This window comes from Aspergillus ruber, assembly GCF_000600275.1.
Source record: "Aspergillus ruber CBS 135680 unplaced genomic scaffold scaffold00005, whole genome shotgun sequence".
Taxonomy (NCBI): domain Eukaryota; kingdom Fungi; phylum Ascomycota; class Eurotiomycetes; order Eurotiales; family Aspergillaceae; genus Aspergillus; species Aspergillus ruber.
The window spans coordinates 434160-460073 of record NW_024467301.1 but is presented as its reverse complement, the minus strand read 5'-3'; the positions used below and the strand labels follow the sequence as shown (position 1 = coordinate 460073).

Sequence of the window (25914 nt, the reverse complement as noted above, 5' to 3'; positions counted from 1 at the left end):
GTTTTGACTCTCTCGTGCGATCTTCTTTCTTCCCTACCATCCCCTGGAGGATTATTTTCTGTGGAGGTGCTTTGAAAACTACACGTGTTGGTGTATCAGGAGATTCGGAGGTTTACAACAAAAGGCCTTAAGACATTTGGACCTACTCGCGAAATTTTACCTGGTGTGTGCGCTGGTTGGTGAATTCACATCCATCGAGACCAACTTGTCCATCATTGCAGTGCTGATATGCGTGTTGAGCTTTGACGGGTTATTCGCCATCCAAAAGCCCACATTTGCCTCGCGAGCTCACGCGCACTTTTTTCTCTTCTTAACCTTTTTCAGTCCGTTATTCGGAGGGGGTATTCTGTCGGATTATGACAGATACCTCCTCAGTCGCCAACACGCATTCAACCACGGAGCCAACTTCGGTCACCGTCCCTCTGCCCTCGCCCGCCCTCAACGGCGCCGGTGCCGACCCCGTCGTCCCGGAAGAGGAGGAGCCGTACACCATTCGTTGCATCTGCAACTACGATGATGACGATGGCAACACGGTCTTCTGCGAAAAGTGCGAGACCTGGCAGCATATCGAATGCTACTACCACCGCGTGGATGTCCCCGACATCCATTTCTGCGAAGACTGCGATCCACGTGGCATCGATCGACTCGCCGCCATAGAACGGCAGCGGGCTGTTAGGGAACAACAGAGTGACGGTGGCAATGACCGAAAATCCAAACGTTCGGGTTCGAAGGGTCAGAGGAAGAGGGCCAGTAAGGATCCTGCCGACAAGGTGAATGGCAGCTCCCACCACCGCTCCGACTCGGGTGGTCGCGACCATCCGGCCAAGAAAACCAAATCTAATCATCGCTCGTCCAACTCAATCAGCTCTTTGGCCGCTATTCCCGCGTTCCAACCGGACGGGCGCAGACGAGCCACCGCTTCGATGAGTCCGACCAAATCTGGTCCCTCCATTCCACTGTATTCCAAGGAGTTTCTTCATCTCTATGACCACGACTATGGACAGGCCGATAACATGTATAGTAATCTCTTTGTGAACCTGCCTCTTGCCGCAGACCTGGCGTCATGGGTGACAGAACCCGCGGCCTTGGCTCGCGTGGCCAATGGACGCTCTGCGCAGGACATTTTTACGTGGGCGGATGCGGGTCTCGACAAATCTCAATGGCCGGCATTATCTGTCGAGTCGGTCACCGACCCCAGTGTCGAAGTCGACGGGATTCGTCCCATGTGGAAAACTCTCAGGACCCAGGACATGGTGGCCAAGGATGAAATCGTTGGGGAGATTACAGGCAAGATTGGGCATCTACGAGATTACTGTCTCGACCCCAACAACCGATGGCAGGAGCTACGGCATCCGGAACCCTTTGTATTCTTTCACCCTCAACTTCCCCTCTACATTGATAGCCGGCACGAAGGGAGTACGTTGCGCTATGTGCGGCGCTCGTGTCGCCCTAATGTGACAATGAAGACTTACATTACCAACGAAGTGGAATATCATTTCTGTTTTGTCGCCAAGGAGGACATATCCGCCAACACTGAGATTACTGCCATGTGGTATCTGGATCCGCAGTTGTTTGAAGCAACCAACGGCCTGGTCAAGCAGGAGTCCAGCGACAGCGCACAGGACATCGCAGCAAGCTGTATCAGTAATGTCCTTGCCAATTTTGGCGGTTGCGCTTGTGATCCACCATCGAATTGCTTGCTTGCCAATGTGGATCGTCGGCGACATGCCAAGTTTCCCGACGGTGGCGCCAAGTCGACCGCAAACGGCAAGCGCAAGAAGTCCAAGCGCAAACTCACCATGTCTCCGCCACCGCCTAACAGCCGCGCGGACAGCGAAGCAATGAAGCATACCGATGACGACGATGCCGCTGATAGTCGATCCGTGTCTGGCTCGGCTCGAGGGCACGCCGGCAGCCGCGATCTTACACCTACCCACGACGGTCCACTCTTTGGAGACTCAGAATTGTCGGCTCGAGATAAACGCAAGATCGCTGCTGCTGAAAAGAAGTTCCAGCAACTAGAACAGGATCAACAAGCAGCGACCCATGGTCGGAAGAAAAAGCGGACAAGCGGTCCCTCCACACAGCCCGGACCACTTGGTGGCGCAAGCTCCATGACTGGCGGCAAATCAGTACAGGTGGACACGGCCGTTGGGCGGCACTCCCGCTCGCCGCCATCAGCGATCTCCCCTGGGACTATGGTTGTTGGTGTACGCAAGCTGTCAAGTCCTGGCACTTCTTCAGTGCCGTCGCCACTCCGACGCGCGCCGTATGTCGATTCCGCGATGCAGACCGACCCAGACGAGGCAGACGTGGAAGATGTACCCACTACTTTTCCGCTGCCATCGCCTCGACGGCCCAGCTTTGTGCCTCTCACGCAGCGGCTGCTCAAGCGGTGTCATGCGGATTGGGCACGATTCGAGCAATCTAATGGGGAAAAGCAGACTCCATCGGAGCATGGCCTCCAGTCCCCCGCTTCGTCCTCTGCTGCCACACCAGGTGATGGTCAGTTGTCATTCCAGTCTGCTTCACCAAGCGTCTTCACAAATCAGGAAAAGGAGGATGTAGAGATGAAGGACCTAGGTTCGCCGACTCCTTACAGGCCACAGTCATCCGACGTGATGGATGTGGAACCTTCAGGTCCACCGTCACCAGCACCGGCAATTTCGTGGTCAGTCAAGCCGCCAATGCCCCCACCATGGCCATCCACCGCTGCGCATGGCACTCGAATACCCCCGGATCCTCTGGTCAATGGGCATCGCGCCAATTTGCACATGTCCCTTCCACCTCCCAACCTCACATCATCCACGGCGAGTCCGGGGTCTGGTACACCGTCGACCATGTCACCCGCATCGACCATGGATGCGGCCTCGCAGCCTACTCCAGGGTCTAGTGTCGCAGCGCCCAGTCCGGTCAAGAAGAAGCTGAGTTTAGGGGATTATCTCATTCAACGACGTGGCACGATGAACACGCCGACGACTGAAAAGACCCAAATTCAAGCCAGCGCCATGCTTCCTCCACCTCCTCAAAAGTCGCCGTCACAGATCAATGACAACCAACCTGATGGTGTCTCTGCGCAGTCCAAGCCTGATAGCGCACCAGAAGCGGCTAATTCGGATGGACCTGTCTCTTCTGATATCACGATGAAGGACATTTCTCCTCCGGACTCGACCACATCTCATCTCCCCTCTGTTATGTTCTAATTGCTGTTTTATTTATTTATTTATTTTTTTTTTTTTATTGGGAACCATACCTGGAGTTTTACTAATATCACGTTGTGATGATGGGAGGGCAAAATTCTTTTTTTTTTCTCTTTCCTTATTTCTGTCATTTGAAGATGATTCCCTTTCTTTATCCTTAATGTTACCTTTCTTACACTTTTGTAAACGATGGGAACCGGCGTTCTACGAGTTGTTCGTTTCGTGGTGGGATTTGAACGGCGTCACCGGCGTGAGCGGTTGGAAAAGGTCACAGTGGGATTGATTTATGGGAATTGATTGAGATTCAAAGCTCAGGAAATCGGGCTTGGTGGCTGCAGTCTTTTCAACTTGATGTTGCTTGTGATTGTAGTGTTCTTTTCTTTTCTCGCTTGTTTTATTTGACTTGATGACTGTCCCGGGTTTATGGATTCGGACGGCTTTTTTATGGCTTGGCCAGATGGCAATGAATGAACTATACGCTTCTATGACTATGATTATGCTTGTTCTGTTGTTTGCTGTATTGTAAACATACTATGCTACTATTTACTGCCATAACCAGGGTAGATGATTAAGTCAACGCCAAACACCGCCTCAACGAACAAGAAATACCGAAATCAATCAAATCCCAAGGAACGAGGGTAGCTACTTCCCGCCCCACCCCCTCAATTTCATTCCCTCCTCAATAGCCGTCCAAATCCCCTCCACAATCTCACGATCCCTCCACCTCCCAGCCCCATTCACACCACCCTTCTCATCCCACCGCTCAACCGCAAACCGCTCAACGCCGCGTCCCCATCCTTTCACCTCACGGGGCGGCTCCTCCCCCCTCCAACCAACATAAACACCTGTCGCGTGTTTGAACAGCTCAGGTGGCGACGACCACTTGTACGACTTGAATTGCCAGGTCTGGCCCGTAGTGAAGACAGCGACGAGACGGTTCCAGTATTCTGGGCGGAAGTTGGCCGTGCTGTCGACTAGTTTGAATTTGATCTTGGAGGAACTGGAGGACGAAGAAGTGGAAGAGGTACGGGATGGGTCAGAGGAGTTTGTTGTGCGCAGCGGGCGCTGGATTTCGAGGATGTTGGGGGATGTGGACATGGAAAGGGTTGGGTGGTCCGGGGGGATGAACACGCCGTCCTGGAGGAAGGATTTGACGTTTGTCATGCGAATTAAGGAAGAAGCGGAGGGGGAGAGGAGGATAATGGGGTCTGTGTGGGTGCTGTGTTTCTTGGGCAGGGAGAGGCCCGAGGAGGGGTTCGGGAGGAGGGGTGTTTTGTTGCCGGGGGGAGGCTTGGTGCTGGTTCCTGGGGCTGGTCTGCGGTTGCGGCCAAGGAAGGTTTCGGCGGTTTTGCGGACGTGTGAGAAGTCCTGTTTCGTTAGTTGCATTCTGAAAAGATATACTATAGGCAACGCACCGTAGGCTTAATCCCCCGCAACACACTATTCCGGTCACCCATCTTCCGCTCCCCATTGTAAATCTCCTGCAACCGAGGATCAATCTGCTTCGACGCTCTCCCTCCCTGCGCACCAGCAGCCGCAGGCACCTGAGCAGATGCCCCAGCACCACCACTAGGAACCGACGAGACACCTCCAGCCGCTCCCGAGGCAATATCAGCAGATGCTGACGCCTGTGCCTTGGCATGCGCTGAGGTTGCTGCCGCGGCCGCAGCAGCAGCAGCAGCCCCTTCTAGTGGCTTGATATATTCACTATCATCTGACGCGCCCTCAAGCCAGGTAATCAGATCGAGCCGCTCAACGAAAACCAGATTCTGCACCTGCGCCTCACCCCCCTCACCAGCACCTTGCTTCTGCTTCAATGCTTCATTGAGTTCCTGCGCAGACGCAATGTACTCCGGGATCGCGACGTCCTTTTTCTGCCATGCGAAGAAAATACTGCGTAAGTCGACAACGGAGTCCGAGGAGGCAGAGACGAAGCGCGTCGCGGATGTCAACGGTAGGGCCTGCGCGGTTGGCTGGCGAAAGTAGAGGTGTGTTGCTGTTGCTAGGTCTTCGGTGGTGTGCTTGGACTGTTCTTCTTCAGATGGGTCGGGGGAGGTTGTTGGCGATGGGAGACTGCTGACGGCGATGGCGCGGCGGAGGGCCAGAAGGGGGTCCTGGATGGTTGGGTCTGCCATTATGTACTATTACTCTGGGCAATTGATTTGAGATAAAGTAAGAACTGCGCAGCGCGGCTGTGCAGTTGAGAATGGGCGTTTGGGAGGTGTAGCTACATTTAACGTCGGAGCTGGTGAAAAGAGGACGGCCACGTGACTGACCGCCCAGCTCTATTCACTCTAACTATTCTGTATACAACGCCGGGCCGGCATAGGCCCCGGAACCAGGCATATCAAACTGAGTCGACTCCGCCTTATCTTGCCTTGGTCAGGTGCTCAAAGAAGCCCTCCGGGGTACTCTTCCAGCATACCGCACCACCCCGTGCGGGGGGGCTACCCGTATTTAGATGATAAATGGTGGTTTAGCTAGGTGAAAGGCAGTTCTGATCTGCCCGTCGTATGTCCCGCTCCAGGACCAGGGATTTTCCGTGGAAAGAGCCATGAAAGGACCTGACCCCCGGCGTAAAATAGATATACTACTATGTATACAAGTTTACCTGCTAATACCCAATCTCTTCGGAACATCTTCCCCATTCAACCACTCCTCCATCGCGCGATACATCTCCCAAAACCTCTCACCATCCTCCAACGTCGGCATATCCGCAGAAACCTCCTTCCCAGCCCTCGCCTGCGCGGCCGCCAAATACCGATACCCGTACGGAAACTTCTCCAACTCCTCCCTTGAAAACTCAGGCACATTCTTCCCATCAACCGGCACAACCTTATCCTTCTCATAAAACAGCTTGACATACTGCACCTTCCAACCTCCCGAGATCGCACGCGGGCCCAATCCCGTCCCCGGGACGGGATTCCCGGCTTTCCGCGGGAGCGATTTCTTAACGCACCACATGATAAAGCGGGCGTCGCAGTCGATATCATATTCTACTTTTGTGGCGGGGTCTGTGAAGCGTTGGCTGATGGTTGCTTTCATTTTGCCGACTGCACGGTTTGTGCTGGGGTTTAGGTCGACGAGGATGCCGTTTTCACGGTGCATGACGAAGTCGCCATTGGCGCGGGATTGCTGGGAGCTTTGGATGAAATCGTCGATGGGGAGGCCGCCGCTCCATGCTATTTTATCTCTGAGTTAGTGGTCTTTTGTAGCTTGGTAACTGAATGGGTAGGTGGCGTACTGCTAAACACGTAGGCATCATCTGCAAAGCATGCGCGGTAGTTCTTCCATTCTGAGGCATCGCGGTACACTGGCCAGCCTCTAAGTAGTTCGCTGACGCAGTATCGGTCGAGGATCTGGTCCGGAGTGCCGTTTAGGTGTAGCCAGTGAGCCGGCTGTGCTTCATTAGCAGTGAGGTTGTAGGTCATGTTGTCTTGTGGATGAATTGCTCTAAAGCCAGTGATATGATGTTGGTGGTTTTTGTTATGAAGACGAAGAAGAAAATATCAAGATATTATTTATAGAATCGAAACTTCCGGGGCAAAGGACTAGTGACGTAACGAAAATGTCTTCCGGATTCGGCAACCCTAGGTGGGTGGACAAGAATTACTCCGAGGTAAGCGGTACAGTTATCTACTACAGCTACAGGTCTATACAAGTCTACAATAAAGTATAGCGAGTTTTGTATCAACATTTTATTCTGATGCCTCAGTCTAGACAAGACAGACAGAGAGACAAGACACTGTCTGGCTAAAGAGCAAAAACAACACACGCTGTATCCAGAACGAAAAATGCAAATGCAAACCACAAAAAACGCATGTACTCTGGGAATCTCAGAATCTCAAAGCACAACTGAAACATAAATGGAAGGATGCAAAGGAAACAAAGGAAATAATGCAAAACAATAAACAAAAACGCCCTTCTAATGCTTCAGGACATTCAACACAGGATTCAACCTCGTCCGTTCCCGTCAAAGAAATGGATAAGACATAAAAAGAAATTTTGACAAAGAAAAAAAAATTATGTCCCAGTTCCATCTCTATCACATGATCCATAGATCGTAACCGCTTTCGTGTCATGATGACTGATTAAAAAAAGAAGGGAGAAATATCATGTCGATCACATGATCAAATTTTGGTGAGGAAATGAAATTGTGTCTTCAAACACCATCCATGCTCAGGTCGTGTCGAGATGTCAGTGCTGGTGTTTTCTTTTTTTTGGGGGGGGAGCAGTGGGGCCACTTGATATGGGCGATGCCATGTGTCAAACTGTGTGCATTAAGGATGCACCGGCCAAAGTATCCGCAAGCTTGAACGACCATAGGAACAATCTTTGTCCAGTGCCACAGCCTAGTCATGAAACTCATGACCGCGCAGAACGGCTGGTGGAACGTTCCGGAATCGAAGACTGAGTGGGCGAGTAGGATCGGGTGATACCCAAATCCACATCGTGCTCCTGGAGCACAGTGGTGTATTTGGGGTCACGCAAGAACTTGGGAACAGAGTCCTATAGGATATTAATAACCGATCAGGGCAACCGATGTACAGAAACACTTACACTAGACATCAACTTAAACACGGAAGTCTGAGCCATTTCAAAAAGTTGCTCAACTTCCTGAAGACTCTTGAGCATCGATTCGTCATCGCCAACCGCCTTTGTCATACGGCTAGCAAGGCTGTTGCGCAAAGCGTGGTCGATGTTCAACTCGCAAGGGGAGCCCGGGGCCAAGAAAGCGTTGTACAAACCTATTGCGGTTAGTCTGGTTGTCAACGGAGAGAAAAAAAAAAAGGAAACTCACCATATGCGGCGGCCAGAGTCTCACGGACGGCATCCGGTCTCTTAAAGGTGCCCGCGTTCTCAGCCTTGCGGTAGGTGGCAGTAAATTCCGACACGTCGAGATAGAATGAAAGATTCTCTTCACACAAAGAGTAACGCAGAAATTCACGGAAGAGCAGACGCAGAGCGGCATCACCGAGGATGTGTTGGAGACGGGCATTATTCGAGTCCTTTGCGGCCAAGTTGCGAACATCGTAGATTGGAGGAGTGTCACGGGCCCGATCGCGAGCGAGCCATCCACAAACCCGCTGACCGCGCTCTGTGAGACCGTAGATGGCGTACTTGGAAGGCTGGAACACGGCCAGTGAGTCCTCAGCCTGAGGGAACTCCTCGTCATCCTGAATCATGGTGATTAGGCCGTACTTGACAAACAGTTCAGCAATCAAAACGGTTTCGCGGCGCTCAATGGTAGTCGAGCAGTCCATGAGCCAGTCAACGGCAGCCTTGCCTGTGAAGGTATTCAGGTGAGTCTTTTCATTAAGCTTGCGCTCCTTGGCCATTTTAACACCAACTATCCCGTTGGAGTAGTCGCTGAGGGAGTCGGAATCAGAGCTTGAAGTACTGCTCTTGACGTTGGGGCCGTCCTGGCCAGCGAAGCGACGGAAGATGACTTCAATGGTAGCCCGATCGTATGACAGCTTGTCGCTTTCCGTGTCACGCTCCAAATTGACCAGCTGCATGGTATTCCGCGGCGACTCCAAAACTGCAATGACATGCTGTGCGGTGATACCGTTGCGCTGGCAGAAACGTTGAAGAATGTTGATACCCTTGGGGGTGAGATGGAACAGAGCACCCTTCAAGGGGAAGATAGCCAGAACCTTGCCATCGGTGGCCTCGATGAAACGGGCGTCAACAAAGCGCTGGCATACCGACCGGGCCATTTCTTTGGCCATGGAAAAGGTGGTGGTCGTCGTTGTGGTCACGATGCGGGAGGGATCTTTGGGATCCGGCATACGGTTCGACTGGGAAAACTTGAGCGAGCCCAAGTTGTTGATGGCTTCTTCGGCAGTGAAGGAGTGGTCATAACGGGTGAATCGCACGCGGTGGGTATCCAATTTTAAGCTGACCATAAGGGTCGAGAAAAGATCCATGAAATCCTAGTCCTATTAGCGCCACTTACTTAAGAGTCTAGAGTAGAAAAGTAAACATACCTTGGTGAAAGGCCGATCATCTTCGGTCATCCGAAGCAATCTAGAAGAAGTTTGGTGCATTTTCTGCGAGGGACCACCGTCAAGCTGGGCAGTGGGCGCGGAGGAACTGGCGGGGAAATCGGCGGGTGCGGGGCTCAATTGATCGGGGCTAGTCGAATTCCAGTCGGAGAAAGGAGAGATGCTCTCACTGGTACTACTGAGCTGAGACGGTTTGTGGGAATGCTTGGACAAACTTCCCGATGAAGTGGACGAATGGAGCGTAGAGTTATTAGTAGTACCAATGGCGGAAAGACTGGCGAGAGCGGAGGAAGTCTTTTCACGAGCAAAAGCAGCCAGTGAACGACGATTACGACGGGAAACAGAACCAACGACGGAACCAGAGAAACCGAGGGGAGTGCTGGTGCTCTCTCTATTATAGGGGTAGGTGAAGTAGTCGTTGCTTGTGCTACCGGAGTCGGCGGAGGTGTTGGGTGTGCTGTTTGTGGCAGCAGTAGTGACGCTGGCGGTGTCGGCAGTGGAGGAAGTGGGGGAAGCCGACTGCGGAGGGACTGTGACGGAGGCTGTTGGAGTAGACAGCGATGAGGCAGTCGAGGATTGAGAGGAAGGACGGCTGTCTGTAGAAGCAGGCTCTGTAGGCTCTGTGGCGGGTTCAGTAGTAGACTCAGTAGTAGTTGTGGTAGTTGTTGTTGTAGTTTCCGGGGCTTGAATAGCCGCAGCGGAGGTAAAGGTAGAGGCAGAGGAGGTAGAAGACGACGACGACGGTTGATGAGTATGAGAGGTAGGAGGAGAAGTGATGTCGGGGGAAGAAGTTGAAGATATGGTTGGCATTGAAGAATCAGCCAGAAGAAAAGAAAAGGAAAAAGGAAAAAAAAAAAAAAAAAAAAAAAGAAGAAAGCAAGAACAAGCGAGATGGTGGGTGATGAGGGGAAGAAAAAGGGAAGGGGAAAAAAATTACAAAAAAGACAGCGGCAGAAGGGAGAGAGAGACAGATAGACACAAAAAAGGTGAATGATTGAGTGAGGGAAAGAGAAGATAATAAAATGGGGAAGCGTATCGTACGGTAATACATAGTGGGCTCTAGCCAACAAAAGTATAGCACGAGTCATGTCGTGGTATTGGATACGGTAAAATAATCAAACAGTGCAGAATCGGCTGTCATCATCGGGTCCACTGGGCACGCGGATGGTTTCATGCGCCAACAACGTGGTGATCTACACCTACAGCACTGTATCATGTGTATGTGTTCTATACTCTATATGTATTTTTTTATTATATTCTTGAATTGAGGGTATATAATACTTTGAGTACCCTTACTATAAACCACGTTTGTTATCCCTGTTAGATACTGCTTGTATGTGTACCACGTCGGATGATCGGCGGCATCGGCGCCGGGAGAGTTTCGAGATCGGCGGTATTACTGTAATGTAACGACCCTGTCACATAATATCACTTTACCCTGCACAAGGACCCTCGGTACAGAGTACAGATAACGACACCGTTCTGAAAGAAATCCCCTAGAACCCCCTGGAAAACTGCTGGAATGATGAAAGAACAATCGAACCACGGTTCCAGCTGGAGACAGTTCCAGCCGGTCAACCCCGATTCCGGCGTTGGATAGTGAAAAAAAAAAAAAAAAAAAGAGGGCCAACAGACCATGGAAACTACCTGCCTCTTTAAGCACGTCTAGGACCAAATGGTTGAGTCACGGGCTGCGGTGATCCTTTATCCAGCCAATCAGTAACTGAGATACCCGAGTCGGCCAGAGACTCTTACCATAAAGGGATGTTACCGTACTAGCGCATACATAGTACGTATTTGCTCCGGTACAAGTATTTTTTTTTTCTTTTTCAAAGAATTGGCTTTCCAGGTAAATATCCCACGTGGTGAATCTTCTGCCTACAGAAAGAATGATACTTGATCTGCATATAAACAACCTATATACAACTTTCCCAGTACCTTGGTGAAATTGTTAGGAAAATAAATGGCAGCCAGGCATCAGCCAAGAAACCCACGTGCACCCACGTGGAGCACCATACTCTTCTGTATCTGACAGGTTTTCTGCAACAACCGCGTGGCCCGCGAGATACATCACCTGGTATCACGTTTCCAAATACAAGCTGTGTACATGTTCCGTAGGTATCCATCATTCTAAAGTCAACGGGCGGGCTAGTCCGATGAGGCTCAATCTCCATATCATCTGCCAAGTTACTCCCTACTTCTATTTTATCATAATTGTTAAGGTTCTCGCTTTCTTGCATGCTTTGAGCGATGGATGGCGGTGATTAGCGCGAGTGGGGTTTTGCAGGAGCGGTGAGGCCATGTGGCGGTCAGTCGATCCTCATATGCACTCTTTCAAGTACTATCTACAGGGTATTCTGTACGTACTCCGGAGTACAATGTACAATATTCATAGAAGGCTGGATGACACTGTTGGATAATATCGAATATAATGCCGATGAGGATCTCCGACTCCATACCGAATACCACAATCCCTGCTGCCACGTGAGGTTGACAGGGATTATCCCCCATATTCATATGTCCGTACTAGTACGATTCTGTCCTACAAGACTAGCATATCTGACCTGTCCAAATCACACGCAAACAATTTCATCCTTTGATATCGTCAGCGCTCAATACAGAGTACACACTATACTCCGTACTCCGTGCTCATACAATATAAATTTACTTCCTATTCGGGCAGCGTACAGATGCCCCATCCACCGTATGATAACGTATGGTAAATTGCAAAGTACGATATGAAACTAAAAGACGGTCAGGAGTGGGGCGAGAGGGGGAATCTCCTAGACCGCCAGTTGCCACGTGGTGTGCTTATCTACGGACTGAGCTTACTGTATGGAGGCTATCAATTAAATGTCCGAGCTGTGATAGTTACATAGTAAAGCTGCTATAGAGTGGCATGATCACGATGCTGTTGATGCAAAGTATAGGACGTGTACGCTAATATGCAGGATACCGGCACATCTACCGATCTCGTCGGTAGTTGCTTCCGTAGAGTATGAGTACCTTTTGAGGATACTGAAACAGACCGGCAATATAGCCCATACTCCATACTTGTCCACGCAGAACCAGATATCGCGCTCTGCTTCAATAATTGAAATGAGATTGAATCTTCCAGAACACTTTCCATTCTCCCACTCCACTTGCTCTTTTCTCCTACGCACTACTCCTTACTCCGTATAGCATTTACCCTGTACGGAGTATGGCCAAGTACTCCGGGCTATAAAAAAAAATAATAATCTCGCCGTTATGATCGTAGTTCGATCTTCGATACGCTCCACATGGAAATGGATAGTGGCATTCATATTTTGGTACGTACCTGGCGTACCTAGCAGCAACACGCAATACGGCAGATTGATCGACTCTGCCATTGACTCGGCAGTTGTAGTCTTCTAGAATGATTTTTTCTTTCTGTTTTGCGCAGAATGATGTCAACGTAATTGCAGTCTCCATAACTCCATAAGAGGACCTGTACAGAATGCAGTAGTTGGTATGTGCTGCGATACTATTTGTTCTACCATCTTGTGTCAATATATCCATACTCTATAGACATGACACGTACAATTACTATACATATATACTCAAACAAACAAATGTACCGCAGCAAGTCCCTCCGAAACTAACAGAGCCAAGTTGTACACAGACAAACGAGTGTTCCCTGTTCAACGGCCCAACTGCGCTAGAAACATTCCAGAAGGATTCTGGAGCCCATGGAAACAGGAGAAGACCCAGCCAATAGAAAGGCTTGTGGGCCGTACCCCTGGCTAGTGGCGAATTCGGCCAGTTTCGGATCCGACTATCTTAATCAGAGGTATTATTCATAATACGTAGTATTATTATGAGAAATGGAGTGGCTGGCCGAAATAATTATAGAACATGTAATTTAAGTCTAAGTCCTAGGAGGAAATAGAGAAATCCATCTGCACAACATATTTTACTCCGGAGTTAACTCAATCAACCACATGGGCGATGATCTGGAGACGCTTCGTCGCAAGACCTAGACTCCGATCATGGTCGTGGATAACTCTGTAAAGAGTACAGTTTTAACGGGCTACTCCGACTTTGTCCACTAACAAATCAAATCCTGCACTATCGCCCGAGATCCTTGGATATTATGCCCGTGGTTGAGTAAAGCTAATATATCTCCGAGCCATGTGCTTTTTTCCTGGGGAAGGGGGTCGAGCACGTGGAGGATCGTCTTTTCTTACATTCTTACATTCTAAGTACATTTGTGTATTGCCTAGATATTATTGTCAGCCATAATACCACCGTATCAAATGTATTCTTCTTGTAAAGTGACATGCACTCCTGATGCAAGGGATGCAGACAGACAAAGAAACAAAGAAACAAAGAAATTCTGAAACTGACCTGCAGGGATATTACTTTACTTACAAGTACAGGTACATACATACATACAGTATTCTATTCCCACCATTATTGGCTACAACTTTCTCGTACAAGTTCAGCTGAACTTTGGACTAACTGATAGTCGAGGCTTGTTTGCTAGACTCAGCTGGCCTATTGCAGAGACATTTGCCATAGCAAATAGTGGCAGGGTTAATCTGCTATTCCAAATCGCTGCCTAAGCGATCGATCAGCGGACTAGTCTACGAAGTACTGTTCAGGAGTCAAAAGGATTTGACATCATGTTGAATCATTCCGTTAAACATCTTCTAAGAAACTCAACCTGGACCCTAATATTCCGCTCAAACCATCCCCCCTGGTAAATATCAAAATGCCCCGCCCCCTTCAAAAACAGCATCTGCTTTAGTTCCCTTGCCTTCCCAAACGCTTCCGCCTGCGAGGACGTCTTTACCATGACATCATTCCCCGGAATCACCATGAAGAACGATTTAGGCGCAATCCGATACATATACGCCTGTGGCTCGAACCACAGCATATGTAGCTGCGTCTGCTCCGTCACATAGTTCCCCCATTTCCCGCCGCAGTCAGGGATTTGGCTGTATGATTCGTATGCGTGCAGGTCGGAGAAGAGTACGGGTGCTGTGCCTGTTTGCGCTTCTTCAGCTGTAGATGTGATGCAGAGTACCCGGTCTCGCTGGCCGCTTGTTGCGATGCGCGCGCGGTTGTTAAACAATTCATGGATCTGGTCCTTGAATTCAAGGGAGCGTGTTTCGCCAGAGACAGAGAGTGCCTGCGCGATGGCTGCTTTGATGTGTTTGTCCGTGGCTGCAGCATGGATGACGTTACCGCCCGAGAAGCTGGTACCGCAGTAGACCATCCTATCCGGGTCGACGCCAGGAAGGGTGACGGCGTTATTGAAGGCGTCGTGATAGTCCAGTTGCTGGAGGGCTGAGTTGGTTCCTGTCGAGGTGTGCCGTCGCTGTCGCCCCAGTTTCGGTTGTCGTTAAGGACGGAGAAGCCGAACTCTTGGAATCGAGAAGCGAAGGTTGAGAGGAACCAATAACGGATTCCAGCAAGCCATGTAGTCTGTTAACTTTTGCTTCTTTATTGTCATATTTGGGGGGAGGAGTTGTACTCCATGGGACATTATGATGCATGGATTCTTGTGTTGATAGTGCCATCCTCGAAGGATTGTATCATCACAGACAGTGAATTCGACATCTCGTCGTGGCAGGGTTATCTTGCTGATGTTCTATTGAAGACAGTTTCTGGGGTTTCTATATTTATTTTCAGTAAGACGTCATCCAAACCTTCGGTCATATCGGACTTGAGCATTTTGAAGCCCAGTAATCGAGCTATTCGGCAAACTTGTCGGCAGCCATCATGACTTCTCTCCGTTATATGTCAAAGTATTGCCCAATTGGTGTCAATGGACTGACATGCGCTGGGTCGCTCGGTGAGAGCCTGACAGTCCCGACAGGGTGATTACAAGATCGGTCTAAGCACCGAGAGTCGGGTATTTTGCCGAGCTGTCTCTATGTATTTAGTAGCTATGAGATGAAAGGCAATATCCAAGACGTTAGCTTGCCTGTAAATTAGTCAGTCAAGAGCATTACAGGGACAAGCGCGAGTTTAGGTGATGGTGCTTAGGGCATGCTCAAATGGTAAATAGCTGCCTTGTTTCTGACATATTCCATTATTATCGGTTTACATACGGTAACATATATGTCGTATCATACTGAGACGAGAGACTGACTCAGTTTCTAGCCTATGCATGTCTGGCATCGTGTTATTGATCGCCAGTTTAGTATATAGTACGAGGACTTTGTATCTAGGCCTAAAAAAGGATATCGTGGTTGAGACTTAAAAATAAGAATGTCTAGACATGTCTAGCAGAAACATCACATGACGACTTCTCAGCCTAGTAACACGTAGTACAAAAAAACAAAGGAAACCGAGCGTTTCACATATAGTACCTACCCCAATACCTATACGGATACACCATCTTACCACCACCAATAAAGTACACTAAGCATCCCTCCACCATCTCCCCAACGGACCCCCAGACCCAGCCATCTCAACCACCTCCTCAAAACTAACCTCCACCCGAAACATCCGTCCATCAGCCGTCCCACTCCCCCCACCAACCGGATTCACCAGTCCCCAACTCACGAGCTTCTCCCACGCCTCACGGGCCACGTCCCGGCCCCAGACCCGTCCGGCCGTAGCAGTAGCTCCAGACACTGACGCAGAGACCTTGGCTGATGTCAGGAGCCGGACGTATTCCGCATACGCAGCTGGGAAGGATAGGGCGAGTGGGGCGAGGCTCTGCAGTTGGGCCGCGGCGTCGTTGCCTGGGTCGTATAGGGCTGTTAGGCGGGTTGCGGCCAGGAGGAGGGAGAGGGGGAGGGAGGATGGACTGGAGGAGACGGATGTGGAAGGCTGGAAGGGGAGGGGTGCAGGATCGGGACAGGTGAGGGGTTCGTTGGCGAAGGTTTTGGGCGTTGGAATTGTGAGGTCTTCTGGTGGGCTGGTGTAGGCACTGTGGTGGAGTTCGGTTATGGCGAGTAATGCGCTGGTGAAGAATTCTTTGACGGATTTGGTTTGGTTGTATATTCTCATCAAATGGGGACAGAAGTTTGCGTCGTTCCATAGGGCCTGAAATTGTCAACACTTTTTCACTATGGCTTTCCTTGGGAGATAAACCTCTAGATATGCTTCCCAGCCCTCGAGGAGCTTCCCCCAACGCTCAGCTTTGGCACCAGTTCTATAATATCCCGCCAATTCACCATCCTCGAGATTCAACCCAGCAAAGCAGATCTCCGAAAACGTCTCATAGCTCCTAGGCAGCGGGACAAAAACGTATCGATGACTGAATCGACTCTTGACACGCTTCTCCAACATCTCCGTCACGTCGACCTTGGTGGTAAGTCCTATCACCGCGACTGGAGCCTTTCGTGCCTGCGCAATGTCAAACAGATTGTAGAGCAATGTCTGCCGCGGGTGCGATACGAATAGGTCAAACTCGTCCAGCAAAATCACAATTGACTTGGCAGCAGTCACACCGTCTGTTTGACCCGGGCCAAACAACTCCTCTGGGTGAGACAGCAAGGCCAGTAATGTAGCCATCGTGTCAGCGTAGTTGCCAATCTTGCCGGCTTCCTCCTCTGTATTCATTTCACGGCCGAGTTGGCGCCACATTTCACGGAGCGCCAGTCGGTCATCAGTGTGAAGGAAGCCATTGAGACGGACCACATGGAAATCATTCGCGTGTTCCCTTGCTAAGGTTGAGAGTACAGTCTCAACTATAGCCGTCTTTCCACAGCCTCGAGATCCAAGAAGCAACATCGAGTTACCTTCGCCAGAAGTAACCGTCTGCTCAACGAGGTGGTAGACCTTCTGATACTCGCTCTCCAGCCCCTTCAAAGGAACTGGTCTTTTCCCATTGAGCTTTTCAATTACAACCTGTGTCAGCACCTTGAGCTCGTTTTGAAAGTTGTCACTCTGGGCCAGAGCTTGAAAATCCGCAGCGTAGTCAGGCAGCGGTTCTGTTGGTGGCAGCGCATCGTCTTTACCGCCCTGTTCGGGATGGAGGTCTTGCTGTAGCTGCATCGCAACCAAATCGTCAATCCCATCTTGGTCGCCCTCATCTGACGAGCCAGATCGTCCCGTGTTTTCTCGTCCCTCATCTTGATCCTCATCGTAGTTCACAGTGGCTCGCTTCGACCTTGTCCTCGCCAGCGAAGTCGGATGCGGCTCCGGCGATTGCTCTTCCCCTTCCTTTTCCTCTTCATCCTCTTCCTCCACTTCAGATGCCTGTCTGGTCTTTCGCGTGCTTCTCGGGGTGCGCGCAGTACTCCTAGGCGTCCTGGCCGTCTTACTCGCCGAGGGTGCAGTCTTCAATTCTTGCTCGAACCTCTGCGGCGGCTTCCGTTGCCTTCCACTCGTCCGTAGCCCAGCCTTGGCAGGTGCCTCGGTATTTACTTCGCCTTCATTATCCTGTTCTACCTTCTGGCTTGGTCGCGATGCTCGCCGGTGCGTGGATCTTGTCGGGGTAGTCGGGGTAAATGCGTCGTCGTCAGATCCTTCATCTTTCACTGACGGTGACAAAGGGAAGTCATTGGAGTCGCGCATCTCTGTATCCCCCTCTTCATCCACATCGGAGACCCTTCTTCTCTTCGAGGCGCGCTGGTTCGTCATTGTGGTCAGATGTTCCGTGGTCAAGTTGAAGCTAATATTCTAGGAGATAGGAATGTGGTGCTGTATAAAATATAATCGAGAAAGCCAAGATCGTGAAGTCGGTCTCTGTAGCCGATGGGCAAAATACTAGCTACGGTATGCGATCACGGCGACGGACTGCGGAAGGACGAATCTTTTCGGCGTAGGGGTTGGAACAGAAACTGTTCGCGCAAAGCCATAAATCAGTGAGCAATTCCAATTGAGCGTAAAAGGGAATCATACGTACAGCAATTGTGCTTGTCGAGCACTGGGCAGTCGACTTTGTCCGATCAAACGCTTAAAGAAAACTGGCCGACGGAGCTGGACAACGCGACGCGAGGTCAGGTGACGTTGTTAATGGTTACTCGAAAGTATTGAATAACCACAGGAAATTTGTCAGGGATATAAGATCCAAGGTTACCTGACTATGGAGGTGAAATATTCAGAATAGGTAATAGTGTTGATGTTCTACTTGGTTAGACACTGATGTTGACTGTATTTATATTTGTATGTGTTTGCTACCGTGCGTATATTCTGCTAACATCTGGATTAAACAACGCAATAATATTTGCGGAGTATACTCCGATGGTGACCATCTTCAGATGTAACAAACTGACCATATCGAATACCTCAGAGATATCTAATGGTCAGAGATGAAACTCCTCAAACAGACCATGAACCTCGGCTATCCAGATGAATGCGATCAAATCCAGGCCATAATATGCGATTCTCCAACAGGACTCCTTGAAGAAACTATAACTTACCTACCTTCATAACTCACATCTTACAATCTCTTACAATTGACAACAGTCATGTCTGTTCTCGCTCCATCCAGACCCCTTGATGAATTCGAGCAGCTCGTCTACGAATACACGCTGCGCATGGGCTTTGGGGAAGACAGCGATGAAAACAACAAGGTTCTCCCTCTCCAACTTCCCCGAACAACCCAGAGCCCTTATACTAGAGCAATACTGACAACTAACTCACCAGTACTGGGACATCGACGGCAAATCCTGCAACCTCCGTTTCGAATCCGCAACCAAAGGCCCTCCCCCACAAGTCTCCTACCTCCTGACCATCCCCCAGAACCTCTGCAACTACATGGGGAATCTCCACGGAGGCTGCACAGCCACTCTCATCGACATCCTTTCCACTACAATCCTCTTGGGAATGTCGCGCCAGGGTGTATTCGCCTTGGGAGGGGTAAGTCGTCATTTGAAAACGACGTATCTGCGGCCGGTTCCGCAGGGGACGGAGGTTCGGTTGACTTGCACGTTGGTGCAGATGGGTAAACGGTTAGCCTTTTTAAGGGCGGAGATCTCGAGGGTCGATAACGGGGATATTTGTGTGTTGGGGGAGCATGAGAAGGCTAATACGGATCCCGCGGAGAAGTTGTAAGGGTGTGGATGCCTCTTAGCTGTACATAAGCAATTCGGGCCTATTCTGGGCTTGTGTATACCCATCGACTACACGAAAAGAAAGGGAGAATTCTGTCTGACAGCGGCGATACTATCAACACGATATCAAAGACTCAAAAAAAAAAAAAAAAAAAAACGTGTTAATCCAACATGCTATCTGATCATATAAGAATAAGAGCAAAGGCGCAAGTCCAGGGAATCATGACTCCCCCCAAAAGACGATATATTACCCAGTCTTAACCGGAAACGCATTTAATCACATTTACTCTTCAGCAAGCTTCTGGTCCTCCCGAAGTCCCTCAACAACCAACTCCTCACCAGCGGCACGACGGTAAATATCCCGCACATCATCTGTGGAATGTTAGCGACTGATTTTCGAGCTATGGAACGATATTTGACTTACCAGTAGTGGTCTCAAAGTGTGACGTAGCATCGTAGCTTCTCGAGATATAGATGTTGTCCTTCTCGCCACTTTCAAGGGGCTCGTAGAGCGGGATCGGGGGGCCAAAGAACTTCTCTTCAATTTCACCCAGACGCTCGAATCCAGGCTCAAGCTCAATGTGGTGGTTCGCATCGGACTCGGCAATAGTGGAGACAATGGCAACATAGTAGCCCTTGGGGCAGACGTTGTGCGCCGACGAAACCATAGCAATGTAGATATCTGTTACAGTTAGAATATACACCTATATCTCTTGTGAAGAGGATCGGAACTTACCGTGCTTCCGTCCAACTTGAGACTGGGGAATGATCAGCTGCAGCGAGTCACTGCCATCGGTCTTGTCGATGGGGTGCTTGAGAATACAGATGGCCTTGAGCAGGTAGCCGGTCACGGAGGCCTTGCTGGGGAAGTAGGACGGGTCTGCGAGGATCTTCTTTGTCTTGGTAGTGAAGTTCATGGTCTCCGCAGCGTTGTCCCGGTCCTTCATCGTCGCCTTGATACCCGAGACCTTCCCGCTGTCATCATAGAGCACCTCATCGATGTTGGTGTTGAGCATGTAGGTACCACCGTAGATGGCGGACAGACGGGCGAAACCCTGAGGGAGCTCACCCAGGCCGTAGAGAGGGTAGATGTAAGGCGACTTGCCGTACCGGGCCATCGAGTTCACGTACAGACGGATGCGGTTGATAGTCTCGACGGCCTTGCCAACCTCGTTGATGTAGTCATCGGACTGGTACAGAGCCATCGAGTGACCGACAAACTCACGGGTGTTGTCTTCGAGACTGAACTTGTCGTAAACGTCCTTCATCGTGCATGAAGAGATGTCCAAGCCTACAAATGGTTAGCAATGGTGATGGATCGTCAAACTGAGTTAGACTCATGAGACGCACCATAGTGACTAGCCGGGTCATCCTCCTTGAATTCACCAACCCATTCCAAGAACTTTTTCGCCCTCCTCTTCTCAAACATTCCCATCAGAGACGAGCGCAGGGCCTCGTTGGCATCCGAGGGGACCTTGGCCACGTTGGCTTTGGCGCGGTTGCCCTGCTGGACGTAGCTGCCAGCAATCTGCTTGAACTCAAGGTATCTCGTAACATCGGTGGAAACCAGGATATTCGTCAACTCGCCGTTGGCCATCAGCAGCTTGGGGACCAAGTCGATGTTCCAGTCGTTGACCCGTCCATACTTTTTCCAGGGCTCCTCGCCGGGGCGAACGTTACCGTACTTCTTGAACAACTATCGAAAAAGCCAGACTCGTTAGCAATGCAAAACAACACGACAAACCAAAGAGTTTTATAGAGTACTTACAGTCTCAATGTTCACAGAAGCGGCCTCACTATTATATATCGTTAGATGGGGGCACTTGTAAAATTGGCGATGCGTGGACGCTACCCCGTCACTTACCCTCCGTAGTGATCATTGCGATCGATGTGAAGCACCTTGTTTCCCTTGACACTGAGAACACTGTATACCAGATCAATGATAAGTAACTAGAGCTCCCTGCAGTGCATAAAGCAAGGGGAGAGCAGCATACCCAGACAGAACACACTCCGTCAATCCTGCGTAGGGGGCGGTTAGCCATATCACCTATCATCGCGGGGTAGCTACCAACATACCAGTGCCAAGCACAACAACATCATACTCAGGAGCAATGTCCTCCATGGTGATTAGAATATGGCAAGAGGAAGAGATTCAGCGTAAAATCAAACAGTATAGAGATGAATAGAAAGTGGAAAGAGAGAGGGAAAGGAAGAACGCGGAGGTGGTTTGATTGCGGTGAGGTGTCTAGTAGAAGTAGTCGCTGGAGCCCCCTCCGCGGATCATCGACCGGATTATTTGACGCCAGCGCTAATAACAGTAATAATAACACCAACAAAAGAGCTGGCAATAAGGATACGACTCCTGAATTTCCAAAACCCCTTTTCTTTCTCTCCTGTTTCTAGACGGCCAGTTTCATATTGATATGCATCATTATTGACAGCTAGTTCCGGCGCTTTACTAGACATGGGGGATGTCTATGCGTAGTAGTGTCGTCCTTTTTCTATTGCTCTACCGGACAGGGTATTGATCCAAGATCAACATAAAATAGTATAAAACGTAGCAGTACATAAAAATGGGCAATTCATGATAATATTACATTCCGGTCCAGTTGATAGACTTTCCGAGATAGGGAAGGTACTGTTGTGGAGAGCTGTACGGGGCCGAGGAGCCTTCATGTCACTCTTTGCTTATTCCTGGGTATCCTCCTCTTGGGGTCGGTAACCTTGCTTGTAAAGCTTCTGTGCGTCCTCCCAGGCGTACCATCGCTCCCGCAGAACGTGCTTAATGGATTTCTGAGTGACACGGACCTAGATAACAACAGCGCTTGCATTAGCACGCTCTGATGGTCAAATAATGGGTGCAAAGACATCATGAGACTCATTTTTTTCAATATATCCAAATGAGGATAACCAGCTAGGGACAACACTCACCACTCGCTCCCGTTCTTCCGATTCATATTCTCCATATCCAGCCTTCACTCGCTGACGCTCCAAGTTGGAGGTGGCTATGCGGTTGCGTTCCTTAACACAAACCCACCAGAGTCTGTGGAGATCATCCCAGGACTTTTCGCGGAGTTCCTGGATGGACCAAGGCCGACCTGGATCACCAACAATTAGCACCAATTCACATATCGTATTTTTTACAGTCCATCTCAGCATATATAACACTAACCATGAGCGTTATCATATTCCGGCGAGCTCAGTGCCTCTTTGCCCTTGGGGAAGAAACCCCACAGTCCATGGTCGGGTGTAGGGTGACGGTGTTCCAACGATTCGGGAGAGACAGCCTTCGGCAATGGGTACTTCGACACGCCCAATTTAAACTTGGGACCGCTTCGGTGGATGGCAGAGACACCGCGGGACTTGCTGAGATCCCGACCATGACCAGCGACAACCGCAGTGGACGAGAAGTTGGAGGATTGGACGGGTGATCGGATGAGCGAGAAATGGAGAGACGGCGCAAGATACGGAGGGGGCAATTCGGCCAGCGGAAGCCCCCTAACCTGGCGGGCGAGCCGTGTCACGGAATGACGGGGCATCGTGATGGTGCGTCTGTCGTCGAATGGACCGGCTTTCTTGTTGGAGGTTCTTTTTCGGGAATTCAAAAAGCTGCGGTGGGACCCGTGACCAGGGGTCACGTGGAATAGCCGCCTGTCGCGCTTGGATTGAGGCTCCTATTTAGTATACAAAAGAGAAATATACACTAGACATATGGTAGTAATGCTGGGATTAAAAGAAATCGCTATATTGATGTATCCAAGTCTAGGACGGTAGCAATATCGAAACCTTAAGGTTCACCCATATAGATATTTCTGCTCCGTACAAGTACTCCGCATCTTGCAAAGCACAATGCAGTGATGGAGTCCGCCATTTTATATACCACAGGAAACCATGAGAATCACAAAAACAAACCAAAACCGACATTCTCACTAGATAACAGTAAAATGCGTACAGACTCGTGTTTGCGGCTAATTCTTGTCATTTCCACTTATAAACGCGCGGCTGGCGCCACTCTCCGCCTTCGCCGGCGGAGAGCAGTCGTCGCATTGAATGAACGCTCTTACAAGCACCCAACATTGTTGATTTCCTGCAGTGCAGTCAGGCTGTGAGGATATCCTTTGATCGTGCAGAAATCCTTATCTTTTTGTTGACTAGCTTACTGAGCTGAGTTTTGCCATGAACAGACCAGGTGTGTCTTCCATTCCAAATTCCCTGTCCTTTTAGTACATTGCTGTTCGTGCCCTGTTTCGGAACTGCCCACAATGGAGATCTCTCGGATAAGAGAGCTTCTGGTTTTTGCAATCCTGACCTGGGTTTTCTTGAAGCTTTTGGTCAGATCGTTGCCTCATCATTCTGCTCCAATTGCAACCTCCCCATGGACGTGGTTTACCCACCTGCGACCGAAGTATCTCGAACCACGCCAGGAGACTCCTACAGCCCCGGATGAAGTTGAGGGGCTTGATCAGACTACCGATTGATTACTGCTCTTACAATACTTGCCATTATCTGACTATGATGCTGACGTCTCTGGCGGTTCCTCAGGACCAGGTCCGCAGCCCATGAGAGGCATGTCTGGATTCCCCGCACAACAGCAAGCACAAGCTCGAAATGCGACTATCGCCTCCGCGCGCCTGCCAAACGGAAAACTCGGTGCGATACCCCCAGGTCGATATTCACTCGAATGGTCTACGGAAATACATATGCTAATCACGGGGGACGAATAGGAGCCGGAGCCAATTGGAACTTCAACTTGCCTGTGAGCGGTACACCTGGGTTACAAGGAAATCAACAGCGCAACTTTGGTGCTATGGGAACATTTGCACAGAGCCTAAGTGGATCGCAGCCAGCCACGCCGTTGGATTTGTCGTAAGTGTGATGTGTATTTGTGGGCTTAGGGCTGCCTTGCTGTGATTGTTGGCTCGGTTGGCGCAGTTCCCTTTGGGTTTCCAGAGCTAAGGAACATTCACTGCTAGGGAATTTCCTTCACTGTCAGGCGCACCGCCGTCTCAGACCCAGAACCCAAGTCAAATGGTGTGGGCAAACGCCAGCCAACGCGCCGCGCAGACCCCAGTACAAAGACAACAGCCCCCTCCTACTACTCAACCACCGTCACGCACATCTCAAACCCCATCCCATATTCCTCAACAACAGAATCAACCTTCTCACGACGACCTATTTCCTTCCGGCATGCAGTTCGCCAACCGTTTGGATGACTTTCGCAGTGGTGGACAGGGCATTAGCGGCCAACTAGCGGGTGCACAGCCCCAAACTGGCAGCATTGACGAGTTCCCACCCCTTGGACGCAACGCCACAACGGAACTAGGCCAAGATCGTAGAGGCTCAATGATGCAGAATGCTGGGCTTGGGGGTTACAACTCTGGTATGGGGTTCCAAGGCCAGTCTGCAGTACAAACCCGTAACATGATGGCAGCATCAGTGAACGGTCAAGAAACGGGTAGGATAATGTCTCCTGCAAACATGGGATCTGGAAGTATGTTATGGCCGCGTTAATCCAATGGGTTAGTTAGAAAGCTGACCATGCGTTTTAGGTATTGGAACGTCACGATCACCGGTTAACCAGGGATCTAATGGTGTGATAGCTCAAGAGAAGGATGTAGGCAATTATTCTTTTGCTTGAATTCCTTTGTTTTTACGCTGACGATTCCTAAATAGGATATGGTCAACGCTATGGCACCGGGGCAACGCAGTTATGCGGAACAACAGCAGTTACAGCGCCAACAGCAAGCTATTTCTGGTGATGTGCAGGAACCTTCTGCTCAAAGTGCTGAACAACCACCGCTGGGCCAGATGAGTGAGCTCGATAGGTTTGGACTTGCGGGCCTGTTAAGGATGATCCATAGCGAAAGTCCAGACGTCGCGAGTCTTGCTGTGGGCCAGGATCTCATGACCTTGGGCTTAGACCTGAATCAACCTGAGTATGTGCCTGTGCTTTCTGGTTGTCTGTGATCTTTCCTAGCTAATAATTCTGTCCAGACCTCTCCATACATCCTTCGCTTCGCCGTTTGTTGCCTCAATGTCCTCGCTGCCTCTGGAACAGGATTTCTCTCTGCCTTCCTGCTACAGCGTTGCCAATATTCAACCACTTCAATCTCGTATCCCTAGTTTCAGCGACGAATCGCTCTTTTACATCTTCTACAGCATGCCTCGAGACATCATACAAGAACTCGCGGCGGAGGAGTTGATGGGTCGCAAGTGGAGATATCACAAGATTGAACGGTGTTGGCTGACTCGTGATGAGACGTATCCTGGCCCGGTTGATGTTGAGCGTGGAGTGAGCGAGCGTGGAGTCTACCTCATATGGGATCCTACCAGCTGGAAGAAGATTAGGGTATGTCCAACAGCTTGTCCGGAGTTTATGTACTACTCATAGCCGGGATTGTACTAACGAAGGTAACTTCATGTAGCGTGAGTTTATTTTGCGATATGAGGATCTAGACAACAGACTCGACCCCGGCCGTGGCATTGCGCGCACAGTCGGATTCCCACCCGGTTCGTGAATTGTCGTTAAGGTAACTAGCTAATCGATCAGCAAAGGCGTTGGGTCGGCTACCAGTATTTTGTGATATTCTGTTCTGGCATTGGCTGCTGGTATGGCAGTTTTGCTTTAGAGCAAGGGCGCATTTCTTAAACTAGGTGGTCTGCATGGGATTAGGATATTATTCTATTTGAAACCAAATGACTTGATGATCTTTTCTTTTCTACTGT

At 50.1% G+C, this 25914-nt stretch overlaps 10 protein-coding genes across 10 annotated transcripts; 3 read left to right on the top strand and 7 right to left on the bottom strand.

Annotated features, from left to right (window-relative positions):
• Positions 1-356: 356 nt before the first annotated feature.
• EURHEDRAFT_450104 (putative PHD finger and SET domain protein) lies at positions 357-3203 on the top strand (the record flags this gene model as incomplete). Its single annotated transcript, XM_040783863.1, has 1 exon — positions 357-3203. One exon carries the CDS (start codon positions 357-359, stop codon positions 3201-3203), a length of 2847 nt encoding a protein of 948 aa, XP_040641265.1.
• A 230-nt stretch (positions 3204-3433) lies between these two features.
• EURHEDRAFT_409800 (CDC73 C-terminal domain-containing protein) lies at positions 3434-5421 on the bottom strand. Its single transcript, XM_040781194.1, has 2 exons — positions 4616-5421; positions 3434-4568 (listed from the first exon to the last, which is right to left on the bottom strand). Exons 1-2 carry the CDS (start codon positions 5333-5335, stop codon positions 3843-3845), a joined length of 1446 nt encoding a protein of 481 aa, XP_040641264.1. The 5' UTR covers positions 5336-5421; the 3' UTR covers positions 3434-3842.
• Positions 5422-5641: 220 nt separating this feature from the next.
• Positions 5642-6676, bottom strand: EURHEDRAFT_473576 (catabolic 3-dehydroquinase). The gene is made up of 2 exons (XM_040785372.1): positions 6445-6676; positions 5642-6382 (listed from the first exon to the last, which is right to left on the bottom strand). Exons 1-2 carry the CDS (start codon positions 6629-6631, stop codon positions 5808-5810), a joined length of 762 nt encoding a protein of 253 aa, XP_040641263.1. The 5' UTR covers positions 6632-6676; the 3' UTR covers positions 5642-5807.
• An 889-nt stretch (positions 6677-7565) lies between these two features.
• flbA (developmental regulator FlbA) lies at positions 7566-10018 on the bottom strand (the record flags this gene model as incomplete). Its single annotated transcript, XM_040778739.1, has 4 exons — positions 7566-7709; positions 7761-7948; positions 8002-9136; positions 9191-10018. The coding sequence occupies 4 exons, from the start codon at positions 10016-10018 to the stop codon at positions 7566-7568; spliced, it is 2295 nt and encodes a 764-aa protein (XP_040641262.1).
• A 3830-nt stretch (positions 10019-13848) lies between these two features.
• On the bottom strand, positions 13849-14908 carry fma-AT (acetyltransferase fmaC; the record flags this gene model as incomplete). The annotated part of the gene is made up of 2 exons (XM_040787509.1): positions 13849-14533; positions 14884-14908. 2 exons carry the CDS (start codon positions 14906-14908, stop codon positions 13863-13865), a joined length of 696 nt encoding a protein of 231 aa, XP_040641261.1. The 3' UTR covers positions 13849-13862.
• A 519-nt stretch (positions 14909-15427) lies between these two features.
• EURHEDRAFT_409794 (origin recognition complex subunit 4) lies at positions 15428-18231 on the bottom strand. The gene is made up of 3 exons (XM_040781193.1): positions 18039-18231; positions 16280-17973; positions 15428-16231 (listed from the first exon to the last, which is right to left on the bottom strand). Exons 2-3 carry the CDS (start codon positions 17771-17773, stop codon positions 15602-15604), a joined length of 2124 nt encoding a protein of 707 aa, XP_040641260.1. The 5' UTR covers positions 17774-17973; positions 18039-18231; the 3' UTR covers positions 15428-15601.
• A 1-nt stretch (position 18232) lies between these two features.
• EURHEDRAFT_409793 (PaaI family thioesterase) lies at positions 18233-19320 on the top strand. Its single transcript, XM_040781192.1, has 2 exons — positions 18233-18708; positions 18782-19320. The coding sequence occupies exons 1-2, from the start codon at positions 18604-18606 to the stop codon at positions 19187-19189; spliced, it is 513 nt and encodes a 170-aa protein (XP_040641259.1). The 5' UTR covers positions 18233-18603; the 3' UTR covers positions 19190-19320.
• EURHEDRAFT_384401 (secretory pathway gdp dissociation inhibitor) lies at positions 19147-21577 on the bottom strand. The gene is made up of 8 exons (XM_040779615.1): positions 21265-21577; positions 21183-21207; positions 21053-21112; positions 20957-20984; positions 20539-20884; positions 19925-20479; positions 19613-19870; positions 19147-19560 (listed from the first exon to the last, which is right to left on the bottom strand). The coding sequence occupies exons 1-8, from the start codon at positions 21308-21310 to the stop codon at positions 19472-19474; spliced, it is 1407 nt and encodes a 468-aa protein (XP_040641258.1). The 5' UTR covers positions 21311-21577; the 3' UTR covers positions 19147-19471.
• Positions 21578-21637: 60 nt separating this feature from the next.
• Positions 21638-22760, bottom strand: mrpl4 (mitochondrial 54S ribosomal protein uL29m). The gene is made up of 3 exons (XM_040781191.1): positions 22361-22760; positions 22120-22286; positions 21638-21996 (listed from the first exon to the last, which is right to left on the bottom strand). The coding sequence occupies exons 1-3, from the start codon at positions 22725-22727 to the stop codon at positions 21877-21879; spliced, it is 654 nt and encodes a 217-aa protein (XP_040641257.1). The 5' UTR covers positions 22728-22760; the 3' UTR covers positions 21638-21876.
• Positions 22761-23245: 485 nt separating this feature from the next.
• On the top strand, positions 23246-25907 carry EURHEDRAFT_409788 (NOT2/NOT3/NOT5 family protein). Its single transcript, XM_040781190.1, has 8 exons — positions 23246-23377; positions 23731-23838; positions 23913-24054; positions 24162-24679; positions 24738-24802; positions 24862-25124; positions 25183-25537; positions 25614-25907. Exons 1-8 carry the CDS (start codon positions 23365-23367, stop codon positions 25704-25706), a joined length of 1557 nt encoding a protein of 518 aa, XP_040641256.1. The 5' UTR covers positions 23246-23364; the 3' UTR covers positions 25707-25907.
• Positions 25908-25914: the final 7 nt, after the last annotated feature.